At 44.2% G+C, this 24,380-nt stretch overlaps 1 protein-coding gene across 2 annotated transcripts in view; it reads left to right on the top strand.

The window, feature by feature from the left end:
* LOC139550048 (collagen alpha-2(VI) chain-like) overlaps positions 1-24,380 on the top strand; it is a 127,598-nt gene that overhangs the window by 38,628 nt on the left and 64,590 nt on the right. For both annotated transcript variants that reach the window (XM_071360629.1, XM_071360630.1), the window contains exons 5-10: positions 7,954-8,316; positions 8,548-8,568; positions 9,611-9,676; positions 13,221-13,319; positions 13,958-13,984; positions 14,305-14,430. In XM_071360629.1, the coding sequence (XP_071216730.1) occupies positions 7,954-8,316; positions 8,548-8,568; positions 9,611-9,676; positions 13,221-13,319; positions 13,958-13,984; positions 14,305-14,430 (702 nt within the window). The remainder of the gene's footprint in view (positions 1-7,953; positions 8,317-8,547; positions 8,569-9,610; positions 9,677-13,220; positions 13,320-13,957; positions 13,985-14,304; positions 14,431-24,380) is intronic.

Here is a 24,380-nt window from a genome sequence, read left to right as displayed (position 1 = left end):
GGTTAGGGTTAGATTGATTGGGTTCGGGTTAGATTGGGTTAGGTTTAGATTGATTGGGTTAGGGTTAGATTGGGTTCGGGTTAGATTGATTGGGTTAGGGTTAGACTGATTGGATTAGGGTTAGATTGGGTTAGGGTTAGATTGGGTTGGATTGGGTTAAGATTAGACTGATTGGGTTAGGGTTAGATTGGGTTAGGGTTAGATTGGGTTAGGGTTAGATTTATTGGGTTAGTGTTAGACTGATTGGGTTAGGGTTAGACTGATTGGGTTAGGGTTAGATTGGGTTAGGGTTAGACTGATTGGGTTAGGGTTAGACTGATTGGGTTAGTGTTAGATTGGGTTAGGATTAGATTGATTGGGTTAGGGTTAGATTGGGTTAGGGTTAGACTGATTGGGTTAGGGTTAGACTGATTTGATTAGGGTTAGATTGGGTTAGGGTTAGATTGGGTTGGATTGGGTTAAGATTAGACTGATTGGGTTAGGGTTAGATTGGGTTAGGGTTAGATTGGGTTAGGGTTAGATTTATTGGGTTAGTGTTAGACTGATTGGGTTAGGGTTAGACTGATTGGGTTAGGGTTAGACTGATTGGGTTAGGGTTAGACTGATTGGGTTAGGGTTAGATTGGGTTAGGATTAGATTGATTGGGGTAGGGTTAGATTGGGTTGGGGTTAGACTGATTGGGTTAGGGTTAGATTGGGTTAGGGTTAGATTGGGTTAGGGTTAGATTGGGTTAGGGTTAGATTGATTGGGTTAAGGTTAGACTGATTGAGTTAGGGTTGGATTGGGTTAGTGTTAGACTGATTGGGTTAAGGTTAGACTGATTGGGTTAGGGTTAGACTGATTGGATTAGGGTTAGATTGGGTTAGGGTTAGATTGGGTTAGGGTTAGATTGATTGGGTTAGGGTTAGGGTTAGATTGGGTTACGGTTGGATTGATTTGGTTAGGGTTAGATTGGGTTAGCGTTAGGGTTAGATTGATTGGGTTAGGGTTAGATTGATTGGGTTAGGGTTAGATTGGGTTAGGGTTAGATTGGGTTAGGGTTAGATTGGGTTAGGGTTAGGGTTAGATTGGGTTAGGGTTAGATTGATTGGGTTAGGGTTAGATTGATAGGGTTAGGGTTAGATTAGGTTAGGGTTAGATTGATTGGGTTAGGGTTAGATTGATAGGGTTAGGGTTAGATTAGGTTAGGGTTAGATTGGGTTAGGGTTAGGATTAGATTGGGTTAGGGTTAGATTGGGTTAGGGTTAGATTGGATAATGGTTATGGTTAGATTGGGTTAGAGTTAGATTGGGTTAGGGTTAGATTGGGTTAGGATTAGATTGATTGGGTTAGGGTTAGATTGATTGGGTTAGGGTTAGACTGATTGGGTTAGGGTTAGATTGGGTTAGGGTTAGATTGGGTTAGGGTTAGATTGGGTTAGGGTTAGATTGGGTTAGGGTTAGGGTTAGATTGGGTTAGGGTTAGATTGATTGGGTTAGGGTTAGATTGGGTTAGGGTTAGATTGGGTTAGGGTTAGGATTAGATTGGGTTAGGGTTAGATTGGGTTAGGGTTAGATTGGATAATGGTTATGGTTAGATTGGGTTAGGGTTAGATTGGGTTAGGGTTAGATTGGGTTAGGGTTAGATTGGGTTAGGATTAGATTGATTGGGTTAGGGTTAGATTGATTGGGTTAGGGTTAGACTGATTGTGTTAGGGTTAGATTGGGTTAGGGTTAGATTGGATTAGGGTTAGGGTTAGAGTTGGTTATGGTTAGATGGGGTTAGGGTTAGACTGTTTGGGATAGGGTTAGATTGGGTTAGGGTTAGATTGATTGGGTTCGGGTTAGATTGGGTTAGGTTTAGATTGATTGGGTTAGGGTTAGATTGGGTTCGGGTTAGATTGATCGGGTTAGGGTTAGACTGATTGGATTAGGGTTAGATTGGGTTAGGGTTAGATTGGGTTGGATTGGGTTAAGATTAGACTTATTGGGTTAGGGTTAGATTGGGTTAGGGTTAGATTGGGTTAGACTGATTGGGTTAGGGTTAGATTGGGTTAGACTGATTGGGTTAGGGTTAGATTGGGTTAGGGTTAGATTGATTGGGTTAGGGTTAGACTGATTGGGTTAGGGTTAGATTGGGTTAGACTGATTGGGTTAGGGTTAGATTGGGTTAGGGTTAGACTGATTGGGTTAGGGTTAGACTGATTGGATTAGTGTTAGATTGGGTTAGGGTTAGATTGATTGGGTTCGGGTTAGATTGGGTTAGGTTTAGATTGATTGGGTTAGGGTTAGATTGGGTTCGGGTTAGATTGATTGGGTTAGGGTTAGACTGATTGGATTAGGGTTAGATTGGGTTAGGGTTAGATTGGGTTGGATTGGGTTAAGATTAGACTGATTGGGTTAGGGTTAGATTGGGTTAGGGTTAGATTGGGTTAGGGTTAGATTTATTGGGTTAGTGTTAGACTGATTGGGTTAGGGTTAGACTGATTGGGTTAGGGTTAGATTGGGTTAGGGTTAGACTGATTGGGTTAGGGTTAGACTGATTGGGTTAGTGTTAGATTGGGTTAGGATTAGATTGATTGGGTTAGGGTTAGATTGGGTTAGGGTTAGACTGATTGGGTTAGGGTTAGACTGATTTGATTAGGGTTAGATTGGGTTAGGGTTAGATTGGGTTGGATTGGGTTAAGATTAGACTGATTGGGTTAGGGTTAGATTGGGTTAGGGTTAGATTGGGTTAGGGTTAGATGTATTGGGTTAGTGTTAGACTGATTGGGTTAGGGTTAGACTGATTGGGTTAGGGTTAGACTGATTGGGTTAGGGTTAGACTGATTGGGTTAGGGTTAGATTGGGTTAGGATTAGATTGATTGGGGTAGGGTTAGATTGGGTTGGGGTTAGACTGATTGGGTTAGATTGGGTTAGGGTTAGATTGGGTTAGGGTTAGATTGGGTTAGGGTTAGATTGATTGGGTTAAGGTTAGACTGATTGAGTTAGGGTTGGATTGGGTTAGTGTTAGACTGATTGGGTTAAGGTTAGACTGATTGGGTTAGGGTTAGACTGATTGAATTAGGGTTAGATTGGGTTAGGGTTAGATTGGGTTAGGGTTAGATTGATTGGGTTAGGGTTAGGGTTAGATTGGGTTACGGTTGGATTGATTTGGTTAGGGTTAGATTGGGTTAGCGTTAGGGTTAGATTGATTGGGTTAGGGTTAGATTGATTGGGTTAGGGTTAGATTGGGTTAGGGTTAGATTGGGTTAGGGTTAGATTGGGTTAGGGTTAGGGTTAGATTGGGTTAGGGTTAGATTGATTGGGTTAGGGTTAGATTGATAGGGTTAGGGTTAGATTAGGTTAGGGTTAGATTGATTGGGTTAGGGTTAGATTGATAGGGTTAGGGTTAGATTAGGTTAGGGTTAGATTGGGTTAGGGTTAGGATTAGATTGGGTTAGGGTTAGATTGGGTTAGGGTTAGATTGGATAATGGTTATGGTTAGATTGGGTTAGAGTTAGATTGGGTTAGGGTTAGATTGGGTTAGGATTAGATTGATTGGGTTAGGGTTAGATTGATTGGGTTAGGGTTAGACTGATTGGGTTAGGGTTAGATTGGGTTAGGGTTAGATTGGGTTAGGGTTAGATTGGGCTAGGGTTAGATTGGGTTAGGGTTAGATTGGGTTAGGGTTAGATTGATTGGGTTAGGGTTAGATTGATAGGGTTAGGGTTAGATTGGGTTAGGGTTAGATTGGGTTAGGGTTAGGATTAGATTGGGTTAGGGTTAGATTGGGTTAGGGTTAGATTGGATAATGGTTATGGTTAGATTGGGTTAGGGTTAGATTGGGTTAGGGTTAGATTGGGTTAGGATCAGATTGATTGGGTTAGGGTTAGATTGATTGGGTTAGGGTTAGACTGTTTGGGATAGGGTTAGATTGGGTTAGGGTTAGATTGATTGGGTTCGGGTTAGATTGGGTTAGGTTTAGATTGATTGGGTTAGGGTTAGATTGGGTTCGGGTTAGATTGATTGGGTTAGGGTTAGACTGATTGGATTAGGGTTAGATTGGGTTAGGGTTAGATTGGGTTGGATTGGGTTAAGATTAGACTGATTGGGTTAGGGTTAGATTGGGTTAGGGTTAGATTGGGTTAGGGTTAGATTTATTGGGTTAGTGTTAGACTGATTGGGTTAGGGTTAGACTGATTGGGTTAGGGTTAGATTGGGTTAGGGTTAGACTGATTGGGTTAGGGTTAGACTGATTGGGTTAGTGTTAGATTGGGTTAGGATTAGATTGATTGGGTTAGGGTTAGATTGGGTTAGGGTTAGACTGATTGGGTTAGGGTTAGACTGATTGGGTTAGGGTTAGACTGATTGGGTTAGGGTTAGATTGGGTTAGGATTAGATTGATTGGGTTAGGGTTAGATTGGGTTGGGGTTAGACTAATTGGGTTAGGGTTAGATTGGGTTAGGGTTAGATTGGGTTAGGGTTAGATTGATTGGGTTAAGGTTAGACTGATTGAGTTAGGGTTGGATTGGGTTAGTGTTAGACTGATTGGGTTAAGGTTAGACTGATTGGGTTAGGGTTAGACTGATTGGATTAGGGTTAGATTGGGTTAGGGTTAGATTGGGTTAGGGTTAGATTGATTGGGTTAGGGTTAGGGTTAGATTGGGTTACGGTTGGATTGATTTGGTTAGGGTTAGATTGGGTTAGCGTTAGGGTTAGATTGATTGGGTTAGGGTTAGATTGATTGGGTTAGGGTTAGACTGGGTTAGGGTTAGATTGGGTTAGGGTTAGGGTTAGGGTTAGATTGGGTTAGGGTTAGATTGATTGGGTTAGGGTTAGATTGATAGGGTTAGGGTTAGATTAGGTTAGGGTTAGATTGGGTTAGGGTTAGGATTAGATTGGGTTAGGGTTAGATTGGGTTAGGGTTAGATTGGATAATGGTTATGGTTAGATTGGGTTAGAGTTAGATTGGGTTAGGGTTAGATTGGGTTAGGATTAGATTGATTGGGTTAGGGTTAGATTGATTGGGTTAGGGTTAGACTGATTGGGTTAAGGTTAGATTGGGTTAGGGTTAGATTGGATTAGGGTTAGGGTTAAATTTGGTTAGGGTTAGATTGGGTTAGGGTTAGACTGTTTGGGTTAGGGTTAGATTGGGTTAGGGTTAGATTGATTGGGTTCGGGTTAGATTGGGTTAGGTTTAGATTGATTGGGTTAGGGTTAGATTGGGTTCGGGTTAGATTGATTGGGTTAGGGTTAGACTGATTGGATTAGGGTTAGATTGGGTTAGGGTTAGATTGGATTGGATTGGGTTAAGATTAGACTGATTGGGTTAGGGTTAGATTGGGTTAGGGTTAGATTGGGTTAGGGTTAGATTGGGTTAGGGTTAGATTGGGTTAGGTTTAGATTGGATTAGGGTTAGGGTTAGATTGGGTTAGGGTTAGATTGGGTTAGGGTTAGATTGGGTTAGGGTTAGATTTTTTGGGTTAGCGTTAGATTGGGTTAGGGTTAGATTGATTGGGTTAGGGTTAGATTGGGTTAGGGTTAGGGTTAGATTGGGTTAGGATTAGGCTTAGATTGGGTTAGGGTTAGATTAGGTTAGGGTTAGAGTTAGATTTGGTTAGGGTGAGATTGGGTTAGGGTTAGGGTTACATTGGGTTAGGGTTAGATTGGGTTAGGGTTAGATTGATTGGGTTAGGGTTAGATTGGGTTAGGATTAGATTGGGTTAGAGTTAGATTGGGTTAGGGTTAGATTGGGTTAGGGTTAGACTGATTTGGTTAGGGTTAGACTGGGTTAGGATTAGATTGGGTTAGAGTTAGATTGGGTTAGGGTTCAATTGGGTTAGGGTTAGATTGGGTTAAGGTTAGATTGGGTTAGGTTTAGTTTGATTGGGTTAGGGTTAGATTGGGTTAGGGTTAGATTGGGTTAAGGTTAGATTGATTGGGTTAGGGTTAGATTGATTGGGTTAAGGTTAGATTGATTGGGTTAAGGTTAGATTGATTGCTCTTATGCTGTACATTGTTTTGGTTTTCATTAAATGTAGGAATTCACACCCTGCATGGAGCACTACATTAAAGACAGTTTCATACAGGTTGAACCTACATGAGCACAACATCCACTTTTGTTGTTGTTTAGTACCTGGTTAGAGGGACCTGGTGTTGTTTCAGGGGTATATAGTACCTGGTTAGAGGGACCTGGTGTTGTTTCAGGGGTATATAGTACCTGGTTAGAGAGACCTGGTGTTGTTTCAGGGGTATATAGTACCTGGTTAGAGGGACCTGGTGTTGTTTCAGGGGTATATAGTACCTGGTTAGAGGGACCTGGTGTTGTTTCAGGGGTATATAGTACCTGGTTAGAGAGACCTGGTGTTGTTTCAGGGGTATATAGTACCTGGTTAGAGAGACCTGGTGTTGTTTCAGGGGTATATAGTACCTGGTTAGAGGGACCTGGTGTTGTTTCAGGGGTATATAGTACCTGGTTAGAGGGACCTGGTGTTGTTTCAGGGGTATATAGTACCTGGTTAGAGGGACCTGGTGTTGTTTCAGGGGTATATGGTACCTGGTTAGAGGGACCTGGTGTTGTTTCAGGGGTATATAGTACCTGGTTAGAGAGACCTGGTGTTGTTTCAGGGGTATATAGTACCTGGTTAGAGAGACCTGGTGTTGTTTCAGGGGTATATAGTACCTGGTTAGAGGGACCTGGTGTTGTTTCAGGGGTATATAGTACCTGGTTAGAGGGACCTGGTGTTGTTTCAGGGGTATATAGTACCTGGTTAGAGGGACCTGGTGTTGTTTCAGGGGTATATAGTACCTGGTTAGAGGGACCTGGTGTTGTTTCAGGGGTATATAGTACCTGGTTAGAGGGACCTGGTGTTGTTTCAGGGGTATATAGTACCTGGTTAGAGGGACCTGGTGTTGTTTCAGGGGTATATAGTACCTGGTTAGAGGGACCTGGTGTTGTTTCAGGGGTATATAGTACCTGGTTAGAGAGACCTGGTGTTGTTTCAGGGGTATATAGTACCTGGTTAGAGGGACCTGGTGTTGTTTCAGGGGTATATAGTACCTGGTTAGAGAGACCTGGTGTTGTTTCAGGGGTATATAGTACCTGGTTAGAGAGACCTGGTGTTGTTTCAGGGGTATATAGTACCTGGTTAGAGAGACCTGGTGTTGTTTCAGGGGTATATAGTACCTGGTTAGAGAGACCTGGTGTTGTTTCAGGGGTATATAGTACCTGGTTAGAGAGACCTGGTGTTGTTTCAGGGGTATATAGTACCTGGTTAGAGAGACCTGGTGTTGTTTCAGGGGTATATAGTACCTGGTTAGAGGGACCTGGTGTTGTTTCAGGGGTATATAGTACCTGGTTAGAGGGACCTGGTGTTGTTTCAGGGGTATATAGTACCTGGTTAGAGAGACCTGGTGTTGTTTCAGGGGTATATTGTACCTGGTTAGAGAGACCTGGTGTTGTTTCAGGGGTATATAGTACCTGGTTAGAGAGACCTGGTGTTGTTTCAGGGGTATATAGTACCTGGTTAGAGGGACCTGGTGTTGTTTCAGGGGTATATAGTACCTGGTTAGAGAGACCTGGTGTTGTTTCAGGGGTATATAGTACCTGGTTAGAGGGACCTGGTGTTGTTTCAGGGGTATATAGTACCTGGTTAGAGAGACCTGGTGTTGTTTCAGGGGTATATAGTACCTGGTTAGAGAGACCTGGTGTTGTTTCAGGGGTATATAGTACCTGGTTAGAGAGACCTGGTGTTGTTTCAGGGGTATATAGTACCTGGTTAGAGAGACCTGGTGTTGTTTCAGGGGTATATAGTACCTGGTTAGAGAGACCTGGTGTTGTTTCAGGGGTATATAGTACCTGGTTAGAGGGACCTGGTGTTGTTTCAGGGGTATATAGTACCTGGTTAGAGGGACCTGGTGTTGTTATGGCTGTGTTGTTGTTATGCCTGTGTTGTTGTTATGGCTGTGTTGTTGATGTTTTTTTTTTTTCAGGGTTTGAGGAATATCCGGTACCTGGGTAAGGGAACCTACATCGACTGCGCCCTCGCTAACATGACACAGGAAATGTCACGTTCGCCCTCTAACCCCGGAGCGCTGCGATTCGCTGTCGTCATTACCGACGGTCACGTGACAGGAAACCCGTGTGGCGGGGTGAAGGTGACGGCGGAGAGAGCGCGCGACGAGGGCATCAGAATGTTTGTGGTCGCGGCAACGAAGAACGTGGACGAGACGGGTCTGAGGGAGATCGCTAACTCTCCGGCCAACGTCTACAGAAAAGACTTCCTGGCTGTCGACCTCAGTGGCAACAAGCCTGTTATACAGCTGGACACTATAGACCGCATCATCAAGACCATGGTAACACACACACTAACACACACACACACACACACAAACACACACACACAAACACACACCCACACGCTAACATGTTCACACACTAACACAGTAACACACACTAACATACTGTTATACAGCTGGACATTATAGACCTCATCATCAATACCATGGTAACACACACTGTGATGATCATATTCAATAAACATTTTTCATGTTTAAGTAAAATATTTTTTGTTTTCCTTTTTCCAGACCCATCTGGCCTATCAGGAGGTGAGACTGAAGAGAGAAATGCACAATGTTACCATACAAGCACCCTACAATACCCTATTCTACTTGATTATATACTATTATATACTAGTATACCCTATTCTACTTGATTATATACTATTATATACTAGTATACCCTATTCTACTATTCTGTATGAGTATATACTATTATATACTATTATAACCTATTCTACTTGATTATATACTATTATATACTATTATACCCTATTCTACTTGATTATATACTATTATATACTATTATATACTATTATACCCTATTCTACTTGATTATATACTATTATATACTAGTATATAGTATTATATACTATTATACCCATTCTACTTGATTAGATACTAGTATATACTATTATATACTGTTATATACTATTATATACTATTATAACCTATTCTACTTGATTAGATATGATTATATACTATTATATACTATTATATATGATTATATACTATTATATATGATTATATACTATTATATACTATTATATACTATTCTACTTGATTAGATATGATTATATACTATTATATACTAGTATATACTATTATATATGATTACATACTATGATATACTATGATATACTATTATATACTATTATATATGATTATATACTATTATATACTATTATATATGATTATATACTGTTATATACTATTCTACTTGATTAGATATGACTATTAAATACTATTTTATACTATTATATACTACTATATACTATTATATATGATTATATACTATTATATATGATTATATACTATTATATACTATTATATATGATTATATACTATTATATACTATTATATTATATTATATACTATTATATACTATTATATATGATTATATGCTATTATATAAATGATTATATATGAGTATATACTCTTATATACTTTTATATAATCTTATATATGGTTACATACTATTATATATTATTATATACTATTATATATGATTATATACTATTATATACTATGATAACAGATGCACTAGATGTTGATATTGATACCTGTATTCCATACATGTGGTCTCTCTCAGTGCTACAAGGTGAAGTGTCTGGAGACAGATGGACCTCCTGGTCCTGAAGGACACCGAGGACAGAAGGTACTCTCTAGAGTCCTGGACGGGTCCGTTTTTTATAGACTCCACACGCTGGCCACATCAATTCCGAGCCCCACCCAATATCCGACATCAGGACATCATTTTCTCTGCAGCCCGACCCACCCACATAGAATTGTTTCCGAGAGCCGGTCCGTTACCTGCGAAATAACATCAATTTATTGAATAGTTTTTATGACTCCAGAGTACTAGGCTTTTAGGCTACTCCCTGTATGAATTAATTTGTCTGCATGTCTATTCAACATTTATAGAAAAGGAAACCATTCCATGAATTAAGAACGATATATTTTTATTTTCATATTGCGATGCGTCTCTCAAATCACTTTGAGAGGGAAAAAAAAGATCCTTGTAATTAGCCTTCCTAGCTAATGAAAGCCTATAGCCGACACAAAACAATACCTTTGAATATATTGTTTCCACATATTACACATATTGTTGAGATCATCAAATAGTTTAGGCCTAATTCAACTTAAATAAATTAGTCCCAAAATGGAATATGGAAGAATAGGCAACTCAAATTTTTACCAGGCATACTGGTTTACAATTCATATAGCCCTGACTAAGAGTCAATTCATATAGCCTGACTAAGAGTCAATTCATATAGCCTGACTAAGAGTCAATTCATATAGCCTGACTAAGAGTCAATTCATATAGCCTGACTAAGAGTCAATTCATATAGCCTGACTAAGAGTCAATTCATATAGTCTGACTAAGAGTCAATTCATATAGCCTGACTAAGAGTCAATTCATATAGCCTGACTAAGAGTCAATTCATATAGCCTGACTAAGAGTCAATTCATATAGCCTGACTAAGAGTCAATTCATATAGCCTGACTAAGAGTCAATTCATATAGCCTGACTAAGAGTCAATTCATATAGCCTGACTATGGTATAACGAACGGATGTAATACATCCTTAAGAGTCTATTGACGCACCGGTGCGTCAATCTAAGTAACATAATAAAAAATCCCAATCAGAATCCGTCAGTTTAAACTGGAGATATTATGGTCTCAATCCACCACATCCGCTGATTTCAGCAAAAAATAGGTAATTTATTTAGTAGGCCACTCAAACTTTTACCAGCCGCACCAGTTTACCTGCGTAATGAACGAAAGCCTGAATTAATGTAATAATTAAGTGATAATTAACTGACTTATTGAAAACAATAGGCCTACCTGGTTGCACTTTGTGAAGGCTGTGTATCCATCTACCGTGTTGTTGTCCTTCCAAAGTGGGGATTTAAATCCCGCAGCACCTGTTTCCAACATGGTTAGCCTAGTTCCTGATCATAACCTTCCTGTTTGTTTCTCTGGGTAGGTCTGCGTTAGACATTTTCACTTAAGCCAGGCTATCCAGGGAATGTAAACTTGTCAACGTGTCATATTCTTACGTGAGGAGAGGGAACATACGCTCTATGCGTGGACAAATCAGAACCGCACAAGTAATGGCCAGGTCCCTAGGTGATGTCTGCCTCGCTGCGTGGCTGGTTGCCTAGGTGATGTCTGCCTCGCTGCTCACAGTGGAATTCTTAACACAATGCAACACAACAAGCTACTGGGTTTGTGAAAAGTCTATTATCTTGATTTAAAATGTTTCTGACCCGCGAGCCCCCCAGGGGTTGAAATATGTAATTGTTCTGACCCGCGAGCCCCCCCCAGGGGTTGAAATATGTTTTCATTCCACTGTTCCGACCCGCGAGCCCCCCCCCCAGGGGTTGAAATATGTTTTCATTCCACTGTTCCGACCCGCGAGCCCCCCCCCCCAGGGGTTGAAATATGTTTTCATTCCATTGTTCCGACCCGCGAGCCCCCCCCCCCAGGGGTTGAAATATGTTTTCATTCCACTGTTCCGACCCGCGAGCCCCCCCCAGGGGTTGAAATATGTTTTCATTCCACTGTTCCGACCCGCGAGCCCCCCCCCCCCAGGGGTTGAAATATGTTTTCATTCCATTGTTCCGACCCGCGAGCCCCCCCAGGGGTTGAAATATGTTTTCATTCCACTGTTCCGACCCGCGAGCCCCCCCCCAGGGGTTGAAATATGTTTTCATTCCATTGTTCCGACCCGCGAGCCCCCCCCCAGGGGTTGAAATATGTTTTCATTCCACTGTTCCGACCCGCGAGCCCCCCCAGGGGTTGAAATATGTTTTCATTCCATTGTTCCGACCCGCAAGCCCCCCCAGGGGTTGAAATATGTTTTCATTCCATTGTTCCGACCCGCGAGCCCCCCCAGGGGTTGAAATATGTTTTCATTCCACTGTTCCGACCCGCGAGCCCCCCCAGGGGTTGAAATATGTTTTCATTCCACTGTTCCGACCCGCGAGCCCCCCCCAGGGGTTGAAATATGTTTTCATTCCACTGTTCCGACCCGCGAGCCCCCCCAGGGGTTGAAATATGTTTTCATTCCACTGTTCCGACCCGCGAGCCCCCCCCCCAGGGGTTGAAATATGTTTTCATTCCACTGTTCCGACCCGCGAGCCCCCCCCAGGGGTTGAAATATGTTTTCATTCCACTGTTCCAACCCGCGAGCCCCCCCCAGGGGTTGAAATATGTTTTCATTCCACTGTTCCGACCCGCGAGCCCCCCCCCCCCCCAGGGGTTGAAATATGTTTTCATTCCACTGTTCCGACCCGCGAGCCCCCCCAGGGGTTGAAATATGTTTTCATTCCACTGTTCCGACCCGCGAGCCCCCCCCCCCCAGGGGTTGAAATATGTTTTCATTCCACTGTTCCGACCCGCGAGCCCCCCCCCCCCAGGGGTTGAAATATGTTTTCATTCCACTGTTCCGACCCGCGAGCCCCCCCCCCCCAGGGGTTGAAATATGTTTTCATTCCACTGTTCCGACCCGCGAGCCCCCCCCAGGGGTTGAAATATGTTTTCATTCCATTGTTCCGACCCGCGAGCCCCCCCAGGGGTTGAAATATGTTTTCATTCCACTGTTCCGACCCGCGAGCCCCCCCCAGGGGTTGAAATATGTTTTCATTCCACTGTTCCGACCCGCGAGCCCCCCCCCCAGGGGTTGAAATATGTTTTCATTCCATCGTTCCGACCCGCGAGCCCCCCCCAGGTGTTGAAATATGTTTTCATTCCACTGTTCCGACCCGCGAGCCCCCCCCCAGGGGTTGAAATATGTTTTCATTCCACTGTTCCGACCCGCGAGCCCCCCCCAGGGGTTGAAATATGTTTTCATTCCACTGTTCCGACCCGCGAGCCCCCCCCCCAGCGGTTGAAATATGTTTTCATTCCGTTCCGACCCGCGAGCCCCCCCAGGGGTTGAAATATGTTTTCATTCCACTGTTCCGACCCGCGAGCCCCCCCCCCAGGGGTTGAAATATGTTTTCATTCCACTCGCCAGTTTATATTTTTGCAACTCACCCGCGGGAAACTGTGGGTATCGGACCTCGATCCAAGACTCTACCACACACACACACACACACACACACGCACACAAACGCACACACACACACACAAATGCACACACACACACACACACACACACACAAACACTTGTTCTGACTCTGTTGTGTGCACAGGGAGCTAAAGGAGACAACGGCAACGCCGGACCTAAAGGCGATAGGGGAAGACAGGGCGACCCCGGCATCGAGGGTCCCATCGGTCAACCAGGAGTCAAGGCAAGTCTACAGGCTCCTCCCATTCACACACACGACCAGTAATAATGTCTTAAATACACTACCAGTAATAATGTCTTAAATACACTACCAGTAATAATGTCTTAAATACACTACCAGTAATAATGTCTTAAATACACTACCAGTAATAATGTCTTAAATACACTACCAGTAATAATGTCTTAAATACACTACCAGTAATAATGTCTTAAATACACTACCAGTAATAATGTCTTAAATACACTACCCATAACAATGTCTTTAAAAACACTACACTACCCATAACAATGTCTTTAAATACACTACACTACCCATAACAATGTCTTTAAATACACTACCTTATAACAATGTCTTTAAATACACTACCCATAACAATGTCTTTAAAAACACTACACTACCCATAACAATGTCTTTAAATACACTACACTTCCCATAACAATGTCTTTAAATACACTACACTTCCCATAACAATGTCTTTAAATACACTACACTTCCCATAACAATGTCTTTAAATACACTACAGGTAATAATGTATGGAAAAGCTAAAGACGTGGCTACTAGTAATAATGTCTTCATCTGTAGTGACTCAACCAGTAATACTGAAGGTCTGACTGGTTCTTTTTTCTCTTGTGCTTCTATAGGGTGAAATAGGTATCAAAGGTGAAAAGGTGAGGTCAATATTTATTATCCATTGATTATCTATTGGTAATTGGTTATAAGACCTGCTCATCGTGGGACTGAAGCACAGGAGGTTGGTGGCACCTTAATTGGGGAGGACGGGCTCATGGTAATGGCTGGAGCAGAATAGGTGGAATGGTATCAAATACATCAAACACATGGTTTCCATGGTTTCCAGGTGGTTGATGCCATTCCACTTTCTCCGTTCCAGCCATTATTATGAGCCGTCCTCCCCTCAGCAGCCTCCACTGGACTGAAGGTAGTCAAGATGAAAGATGAAAGGTTATGGATTATTCCTGTGTATTTTCAGGGGGAGATCGGAGCTGAGGGGAAGAAGGGTGTGGCCGGCCTTGCTGGACGCAACGGGACAGACGGACAGAAGGGGAAGATCGGACGCATCGGCGCTCCCGGCTGCAAAGGAGATCCAGGAGACAGGGTATGTTCTGAGAAACCTGACTAGATACAGGAGACAGGGTACGTTCTGAGAAACCTGACTAGATACAGGAGACAGGGTATGTTCTGAGAAACCTGACTAGATACAGGAGACAGGGTATGTTCTGAGAAACCTGACTAGATACAGGAGACAGGGTACGTTCTGAGAAACCTGACTAGATACAGGAGACAGGGTACGTTCTGAGAAACCTGACTAGATCCAGGAGACAGGGTATGTTCTGAGAAACCTGACTAGATCCAGGAGACAGGGTACGTTCTGAGAAACCTGACGAGATCCAGGAGACAGGGTATGTTCTGAGAAACCTGACTAGATACAGGAGACAGGGTACGTTCTGAGAAACCTGACTAGATACAGGAGACAGGGTATGTTCTGAGAAACCTGACTAGATCCAGGAGACAGGGTATGTTCTGAGAAACCTGACTAGATACAGGAGACAGGGTACGTTCTGAGAAACCTGACTAGATACAGGAGACAGGGTATGTTCTGAGAAACCTGACTAGATCCAGGAGACAGGGTACGTTCTGAGAAACCTGACTAGATACAGGAGACAGGGTATGTTCTGAGAAACCTGACTAGATACAGGAGACAGGGTATGTTCTGAGAAACCTGACTAGATCCAGGAGACAGGGTACGTTCTGAGAAACCTGACTAGATTCAGGAGACAGGGTATGTTCTGAGAAACCTGACTAGATACAGGAGACAGGGTATGTTCTGAGAAACCTGACTAGATCCAGGAGACAGGGTACGTTCTGAGAAACCTGACTAGATACAGGAGACAGGGTACGTTCTAAGAAACCTGACTAGATACAGGAGACAGGGTATGTTCTGAGAAACCTGACTAGATTCAGGAGACAGGGTATGTTCTGAGAAACCTGACTAGATTCAGGAGAAAGGGTATGTTCTGAGAAACCTGACTAGATACAGGAGACAGGGTACGTTCTGAGAAACCTGACTAGATCCAGGAGAAAGGGTACGTTCTGAGAAACCTGACTAGATCCAGGAGACAGGGTATGTTCTGAGAAACCTGACTAGATACAGGAGACAGGGTATATTCTGAGAAACCTGACTAGATACAGGAGACAGGGTACGTTCTAAGAAACCTGACTAGATACAGGAGACAGGGTACGTTCTAAGAAACCTGACTAGATCCAGGAGACAGGGTATGTTCTGAGAAACCTGACTAGATCCAGGAGACAGGGTATGTTCTGAGAAACCTGACTAGATACAGGAGATAGGGTATGTTCTGAGAAACCTGACAAGATACAGGAGACAGGGTATGTTCTGAGAAACCTGACTAGATCCAGGAGACAGGGTATGTTCTGAGAAACCTGACTAGATCCAGGAGACAGGGTATGTTCTGAGAAACCTGACTAGATACAGGAGACAGGGTATGTTCTGAGAAACCTGACTAGATCCAGGAGACAGGGTACGTTCTGAGAAACCTGACTAGATACAGGAGACAGGGTATGTTCTGAGAAACCTGACTAGATCCAGGAGACAGGGTACGTTCTGAGAAACCTGACTAGATCCAGGAGACAGGGTATGTTCTGAGAAACCTGACTAGATACAGGAGACAGGGTATATTCTGAGAAACCTGACTAGATACAGGAGACAGGGTACGTTCTAAGAAACCTGACTAGATACAGGAGACAGGGTACGTTCTAAGAAACCTGACTAGATCCAGGAGACAGGGTATTTTCTGAGAAACCTGACTAGATCCAGGAGACAGGGTATGTTCTGAGAAACCTGACTAGATACAGGAGACAGGGTATGTTCTGAGAAACCTGACTAGATCCAGGAGACAGGGTATGTTCTGAGAAACCTGACTAGATCCAGGAGACAGGGTATGTTCTGAGAAACCTGACTAGATACAGGAGACAGGGTATGTTCTGAGAAACCTGACTAGATCCAGGAGACAGGGTACGTTCTGAGAAACCTGACTAGATACAGGAGACAGGGTATGTTCTGAGAAACCTGACTAGATCCAGGAGACAGGGTACGTTCTGAGAAACCTGACTAGATACAGGAGACAGGGTATGTTCTGAGAAACCTGACTAGATACAGGAGACAGGGTATGTTCTGAGAAACCTGACTAGATACAGGAGACAGGGTATGTTCTGAGAAACCTGACTAGATACAGGAGACAGGGTATGTTCTGAGAAACCTGACTAGATACAGGAGACAGGGTATGTTCTGAGAAACCTGACTAGATCCAGGAGACAGGGTATGTTCTGAGAAACCTGACTAGATACAGGAGACAGGGTACGTTCTGAGAAACCTGACTAGATCCAGGAGACAGGGTATGTTCTGAGAAACCTGACTAGATCCAGGAGACAGGGTATGTTCTGAGAAACCTGAATAGATCCAGGAGACAGGGTATGTTCTGAGAAACCTGACTAGATACAGGAGACAGGGTATGTTCTGAGAAACCTGACTAGATCCAGGAGACAGGGTATGTTCTGAGAAACCTGACTAGATACAGGAGACAGGGTATGTTCTGAGAAACCTGACGAGATCCAGGAGACAGGGTATGTTCTGAGAAACCTGACTAGATACAGGAGACAGGGTATATTCTGAGATACCTGACTAGATCCAGGAGACAGGGTATGTTCTGAGAAACCTGACGAGATACAGGAGACAGGGTATGTTCTGAGAAACCTGACTAGATCCAGGTGACAGGGTATGTTCTGAGAAACCTGACTAGATCCAGGAGACAGGGTATGTTCTGAGAAACCTGACTAGATCCAGGAGACAGGGTACGTTCTGAGAAACCTGACGAGATACAGGAGACAGGGTATATTCTGAGAAACCTGACTAGATCCAGGAGACAGGGTAAATTCTGAGAAACCTGACTAGATCCAGGAGACAGGGTATGTTCTGAGAAACCTGACTAGATCCAGGAGACAGGGTATGTTCTGAGAAACCTGACTAGATCCAGGAGACAGGGTATGTTCTGAGAAACCTGACTAGACCCAGGAGACAGGGTATGTTCTGAGAAACCTGACTAGATACAGGAGACAGGGTATGTTCTGAGAAACCTGACTAGATACAGGAGACAGGGTATGTTCTGAGAAACCTGACTAGATCCAGGAGACAGGGTATGTTCTGAGAAACCTGATGAGATCCAGGAGACAGGGTATGTTCTGAGAAACCTGATGAGATCCAGGAGACAGGGTATGTTCTGAGAAACCTGATGTGATCCAGGAGACAGGGTATGTTCTGAGAAACCTGACGAGATCCAGGAGACAGGGTACGTTCTGAGAAACCTGACTAGATACAGGAGACAGGGTATGTTCTGAGAAACCTGACTAGATACAGGAGACAGGGTATGTTCTGAGAAATCTGACTAGATACAGGAGACAGGGTATGTTCTGAGAAACCTGACTAGATACAGGAGACAGGGTATATTCTGAGAAACCTGACTAGATCCAGGAGACAGGGTATGTTCTGAGAAACCTGACGAGACCCAGGAGACAGGGTACGTTCTGAGAAACCTGACTAGATACAGGAGACAGGGTATGTTCTGAGAAACCTGACTAGATCCAGGAGACAGGGTACGTTCTGAGAAACCTGACTAGATCCAGGAGATAGGGTATGTTCTGAGAAACCTGACTAGATCCAGGAGACAGGGTACGTTCTGAGAAACCTGACTAGATCCAGGAGATAGGGTATGTTCTGAGAAACCTGACTAGATACAGGAGACAGGGTATGTTCTGAGAAACCTGACTAGATCCAGGAGACAGGGTACGTTCTGAGAAACCTGACTAGATACAGGAGACAGGGTATGTTCTGAGAAACCTGACTAGATCCAGGAGACAGGGTACGTTCTGAGAAACCTGACTAGATCCAGGAGATAGGGTATGTTCTGAGAAACCTGACTAGATCCAGGAGACAGGGTATGTTCTGAGAAACCTGACTAGATCCAGGAGACAGGGTATGTTCTGAGAAACCTGACTAGATACAGGAGACAGGGTACGTTCTGAGAAACCTGACTAGATACAGGAGGCAGGGTATGTTCTGAAAAACCTGACTAGATCCAGGAGATAGGGTATGTTCTGAGAAACCTGACTAGATCCAGGAGACAGGGTATATTCTGAGAAACCTGACTAGATCCAGGAGACAGGGTATGTTCTGAGAAACCTGACTAGATCCAGGAGACAGGGTATGTTCTGAGAAACCTGACTAGATACAGGAGACAGGGTATGTTCTGAGAAACCTGACTAGATACAGGAGACAGGGTACGTTCTGAGAAACCTGACTAGATCCAGGAGACAGGGTATATTCTGAGAAACCTGACTAGATACAGGAGACAGGGTACGTTCTGAGAAACCTGACTAGATACAGGAGGCAGGGTATGTTCTGAGAAACCTGACTAGATCCAGGAGACAGGGTATGTTCTGAGAAACCTGACGAGATCCAGGAGACAGGGTATGTTCTGAGAAATCTGACTAGATCCAGGAGACAGGGTATGTTCTGAGAAACCTGACTAGATCCAGGAGACAGGGTATGTTCTGAGAAACCTGACTAGATACAGGAGACAGGGTATGTTCTGAGAAACCTGACTAGATCCAGGAGACAGGGTATGTTCTGAGAAACCTGACTAGATCCAGGAGACAGGGTATGTTCTGAGAAACCTGACTAGATACAGGAGACAGGGTATGTTCTGAGAAACCTGACTAGATCCAGGAGACAGGGTACGTTCTGAGAAACCTGACTAGATACAGGAGACAGGGTATGTTCTGAGAAACCTGACTAGATCCAGGAGACAGGGTACGTTCTGAGAAATCTGACTAGATCCAGGAGACAGGGTATGTTCTGAGAAACCTGACTAGATACAGGAGACAGGGTATATTCTGAGAAACCTGACTAGATACAGGAGACAGGGTACGTTCTAAGAAACCTGACTAGATACAGGAGACAGGGTACGTTCTAAGAAACCTGACTAGATCCAGGAGACAGGGTATTTTCTGAGAAACCTGACTAGATCCAGGAGACAGGGTATGTTCTGAGAAACCTGACTAGATACAGGAGACAGGGTATGTTCTGAGAAACCTGACTAGATCCAGGAGACAGGGTATGTTCTGAGAAACCTGACTAGATCCAGGAGACAGGGTATGTTCTGAGAAACCTGACTAGATACAGGAGACAGGGTATGTTCTGAGAAACCTGACTAGATCCAGGAGACAGGGTACGTTCTGAGAAACCTGACTAGATACAGGAGACAGGGTATGTTCTGAGAAACCTGACTAGATCCAGGAGACAGGGTATGTTCTGAGAAACCTGACTAGATACAGGAGACAGGGTACGTTCTGAGAAACCTGACTAGATCCAGGAGACAGGGTATGTTCTGAGAAACCTGACTAGATCCAGGAGACAGGGTATGTTCTGAGAAACCTGACTAGATCCAGGAGACAGGGTATGTTCTGAGAAACCTGACTAGATACAGGAGACAGGGTATGTTCTGAGAAACCTGACTAGATACAGGAGACAGGGTACGTTCTGAGAAACCTGACTAGATACAGGAGACAGGGTATGTTCTGAGAAACCTGACTAGATACAGGAGACAGGGTATGTTCTGAGAAACCTGACTAGATACAGGAGACAGGGTATGTTCTGAGAAACCTGACTAGATACAGGAGACAGGGTATGTTCTGAGAAACCTGACTAGATACAGGAGACAGGGTATGTTCTGAGAAACCTGACTAGATCCAGGAGACAGGGTATGTTCTGAGAAACCTGACTAGATCCAGTAGACAGGGTATGTTCTGAGAAACCTGACTAGATCCAGGAGACAGGGTATGTTCTGAGAAACCTGACTAGATCCAGGAGACAGGGTATGTTCTGAGAAACCTGAATAGATCCAGGAGACAGGGTATGTTCTGAGAAACCTGACTAGATACAGGAGACAGGGTATGTTCTGAGAAACCTGACTAGATCCAGGAGACAGGGTATGTTCTGAGAAACCTGACTAGATACAGGAGACAGGGTATGTTCTGAGAAACCTGACGAGATCCAGGAGACAGGGTATGTTCTGAGAAACCTGACTAGATACAGGAGACAGGGTATATTCTGAGATACCTGACTAGATCCAGGAGACAGGGTATGTTCTGAGAAACCTGACGAGATACAGGAGACAGGGTATGTTCTGAGAAACCTGACTAGATCCAGGTGACAGGGTATGTTCTGAGAAACCTGACTAGATCCAGGAGACAGGGTATGTTCTGAGAAACCTGACTAGATCCAGGAGACAGGGTACGTTCTGAGAAACCTGACGAGATACAGGAGACAGGGTATATTCTGAGAAACCTGACTAGATCCAGGAGACAGGGTAAATTCTGAGAAACCTGACTAGATCCAGGAGACAGGGTATGTTCTGAGAAACCTGACTAGATCCAGGAGACAGGGTATGTTCTGAGAAACCTGACTAGATCCAGGAGACAGGGTATGTTCTGAGAAACCTGACTAGACCCAGGAGACAGGGTATGTTCTGAGAAACCTGACTAGATACAGGAGACAGGGTATGTTCTGAGAAACCTGACTAGATACAGGAGACAGGGTATGTTCTGAGACACCTGACTAGATCCAGGAGACAGGGTATGTTCTGAGAAACCTGATGAGATCCAGGAGACAGGGTATGTTCTGAGAAACCTGATGAGATCCAGGAGACAGGGTATGTTCTGAGAAACCTGATGTGATCCAGGAGACAGGGTATGTTCTGAGAAACCTGACGAGATCCAGGAGACAGGGTACGTTCTGAGAAACCTGACTAGATACAGGAGACAGGGTATGTTCTGAGAAACCTGACTAGATACAGGAGACAGGGTATGTTCTGAGAAATCTGACTAGATACAGGAGACAGGGTATGTTCTGAGAAACCTGACTAGATACAGGAGACAGGGTATATTCTGAGAAACCTGACTAGATCCAGGAGACAGGGTATGTTCTGAGAAACCTGACGAGACCCAGGAGACAGGGTACGTTCTGAGAAACCTGACTAGATACAGGAGACAGGGTATGTTCTGAGAAACCTGACTAGATCCAGGAGACAGGGTACTTTCTGAGAAACCTGACTAGATCCAGGAGATAGGGTATGTTCTGAGAAACCTGACTAGATACAGGAGACAGGGTATGTTCTGAGAAACCTGACTAGATCCAGGAGACAGGGTACGTTCTGAGAAACCTGACTAGATACAGGAGACAGGGTATGTTCTGAGAAACCTGACTAGATCCAGGAGACAGGGTACGTTCTGAGAAACCTGACTAGATCCAGGAGATAGGGTATGTTCTGAGAAACCTGACTAGATCCAGGAGACAGGGTATGTTCTGAGAAACCTGACTAGATCCAGGAGACAGGGTATGTTCTGAGAAACCTGACTAGATACAGGAGACAGGGTACGTTCTGAGAAACCTGACTAGATACAGGAGGCAGGGTATGTTCTGAAAAACCTGACTAGATCCAGGAGATAGGGTATGTTCTGAGAAACCTGACTAGATCCAGGAGACAGGGTATATTCTGAGAAACCTGACTAGATCCAGGAGACAGGGTATGTTCTGAGAAACCTGACTAGATCCAGGAGACAGGGTATGTTCTGAGAAACCTGACTAGATACAGGAGACAGGGTATGTTCTGAGAAACCTGACTAGATACAGGAGACAGGGTACGTTCTGAGAAACCTGACTAGATCCAGGAGACAGGGTATATTCTGAGAAACCTGACTAGATACAGGAGACAGGGTACGTTCTGAGAAACCTGACTAGATACAGGAGGCAGGGTATGTTCTGAGAAACCTGACTAGATCCAGGAGACAGGGTATGTTCTGAGAAACCTGACGAGATCCAGGAGACAGGGTATGTTCTGAGAAATCTGACTAGATCCAGGAGACAGGGTATGTTCTGAGAAACCTGACTAGATCCAGGAGACAGGGTATGTTCTGAGAAGCCTGACTAGATACAGGAGACAGGGTATGTTCTGAGAAACCTGACTAGATACAGGAGACAGGGTATGTTCTGAGAAACCTGACTAGATCCATGAGACAGGGTATGTTCTGAGAAACCTGACTAGATCCAGGAGACAGGGTATGTTCTGAGAAACCTGACTAGATCCAGGAGACAGGGTATGTTCTGAGAAACCTGACTAGATACAGGAGACAGGGTATGTTCTGAGAAACCTGACTAGATCCAGGAGACAGGGTATGTTCTGAGAAACCTGACTAGATCCAGGAGACAGGGTATGTTTGGGAGAAACCTGACTAGATCCAGGAGACAGGGTATGTACTGAGAAACCTGACTAGATACAGGAGACAGGGTATGTTCTGAGAAACCTGACTAGATACAGGAGACAGGGTATGTTCTGAGAAACCTGACTAGATACAGGAGACAGGGTATGTTCTGAGAAACCTGACTAGATCCAGGAGACAGGGTATGTTCTGAGAAACCTGACTAGATCCAGGAGACAGGGTATGTTCTGAGAAACCTGACTAGATACAGGAGACAGGGTATGTTCTGAGAAACCTGACTAGATCCAGGAGACAGGGTATGTTCTGAGAAACCTGACTAGATCCAGGAGACAGGGTATGTTCTGAGAAACCTGAATAGATCCAGGAGACAGGGTATGTTCTGAGAAACCTGACTAGATACAGGAGACAGGGTATGTTCTGAGAAACCTGACTAGATCCAGGAGACAGGGTATGTTCTGAGAAACCTGACTAGATACAGGAGACAGGGTATGTTCTGAGAAACCTGACGAGATCCAGGAGACAGGGTATGTTCTGAGAAACCTGACTAGATACAGGAGACAGGGTATATTCTGAGATACCTGACTAGATCCAGGAGACAGGGTATGTTCTGAGAAACCTGACGAGATACAGGAGACAGGGTATGTTCTGAGAAACCTGACTAGATCCAGGTGACAGGGTATGTTCTGAGAAACCTGACTAGATCCAGGAGACAGGGTATGTTCTGAGAAACCTGACTAGATCCAGGAGACAGGGTACGTTCTGAGAAACCTGACGAGATACAGGAGACAGGGTATATTCTGAGAAACCTGACTAGATCCAGGAGACAGGGTAAATTCTGAGAAACCTGACTAGATCCAGGAGACAGGGTATGTTCTGAGAAACCTGACTAGATCCAGGAGACAGGGTATGTTCTGAGAAACCTGACTAGATCCAGGAGACAGGGTATGTTCTGAGAAACCTGACTAGACCCAGGAGACAGGGTATGTTCTGAGAAACCTGACTAGATACAGGAGACAGGGTATGTTCTGAGAAACCTGACTAGATACAGGAGACAGGGTATGTTCTGAGACACCTGACTAGATCCAGGAGACAGGGTATGTTCTGAGAAACCTGATGAGATCCAGGAGACAGGGTATGTTCTGAGAAACCTGATGAGATCCAGGAGACAGGGTATGTTCTGAGAAACCTGATGTGATCCAGGAGACAGGGTATGTTCTGAGAAACCTGACGAGATCCAGGAGACAGGGTACGTTCTGAGAAACCTGACTAGATACAGGAGACAGGGTATGTTCTGAGAAACCTGACTAGATACAGGAGACAGGGTATGTTCTGAGAAATCTGACTAGATACAGGAGACAGGGTATGTTCTGAGAAACCTGACTAGATACAGGAGACAGGGTATATTCTGAGAAACCTGACTAGATCCAGGAGACAGGGTATGTTCTGAGAAACCTGACGAGACCCAGGAGACAGGGTACGTTCTGAGAAACCTGACTAGATACAGGAGACAGGGTATGTTCTGAGAAACCTGACTAGATCCAGGAGACAGGGTACTTTCTGAGAAACCTGACTAGATCCAGGAGATAGGGTATGTTCTGAGAAACCTGACTAGATACAGGAGACAGGGTATGTTCTGAGAAACCTGACTAGATCCAGGAGACAGGGTACGTTCTGAGAAACCTGACTAGATACAGG

This window comes from Salvelinus alpinus, chromosome 23 (assembly GCF_045679555.1).
Source record: "Salvelinus alpinus chromosome 23, SLU_Salpinus.1, whole genome shotgun sequence".
NCBI classification, from domain to species: domain Eukaryota; kingdom Metazoa; phylum Chordata; class Actinopteri; order Salmoniformes; family Salmonidae; genus Salvelinus; species Salvelinus alpinus.
The sequence above is the reverse complement of the archived record's forward strand: the minus strand, read 5'-3'. Positions and strand labels throughout refer to the sequence as shown.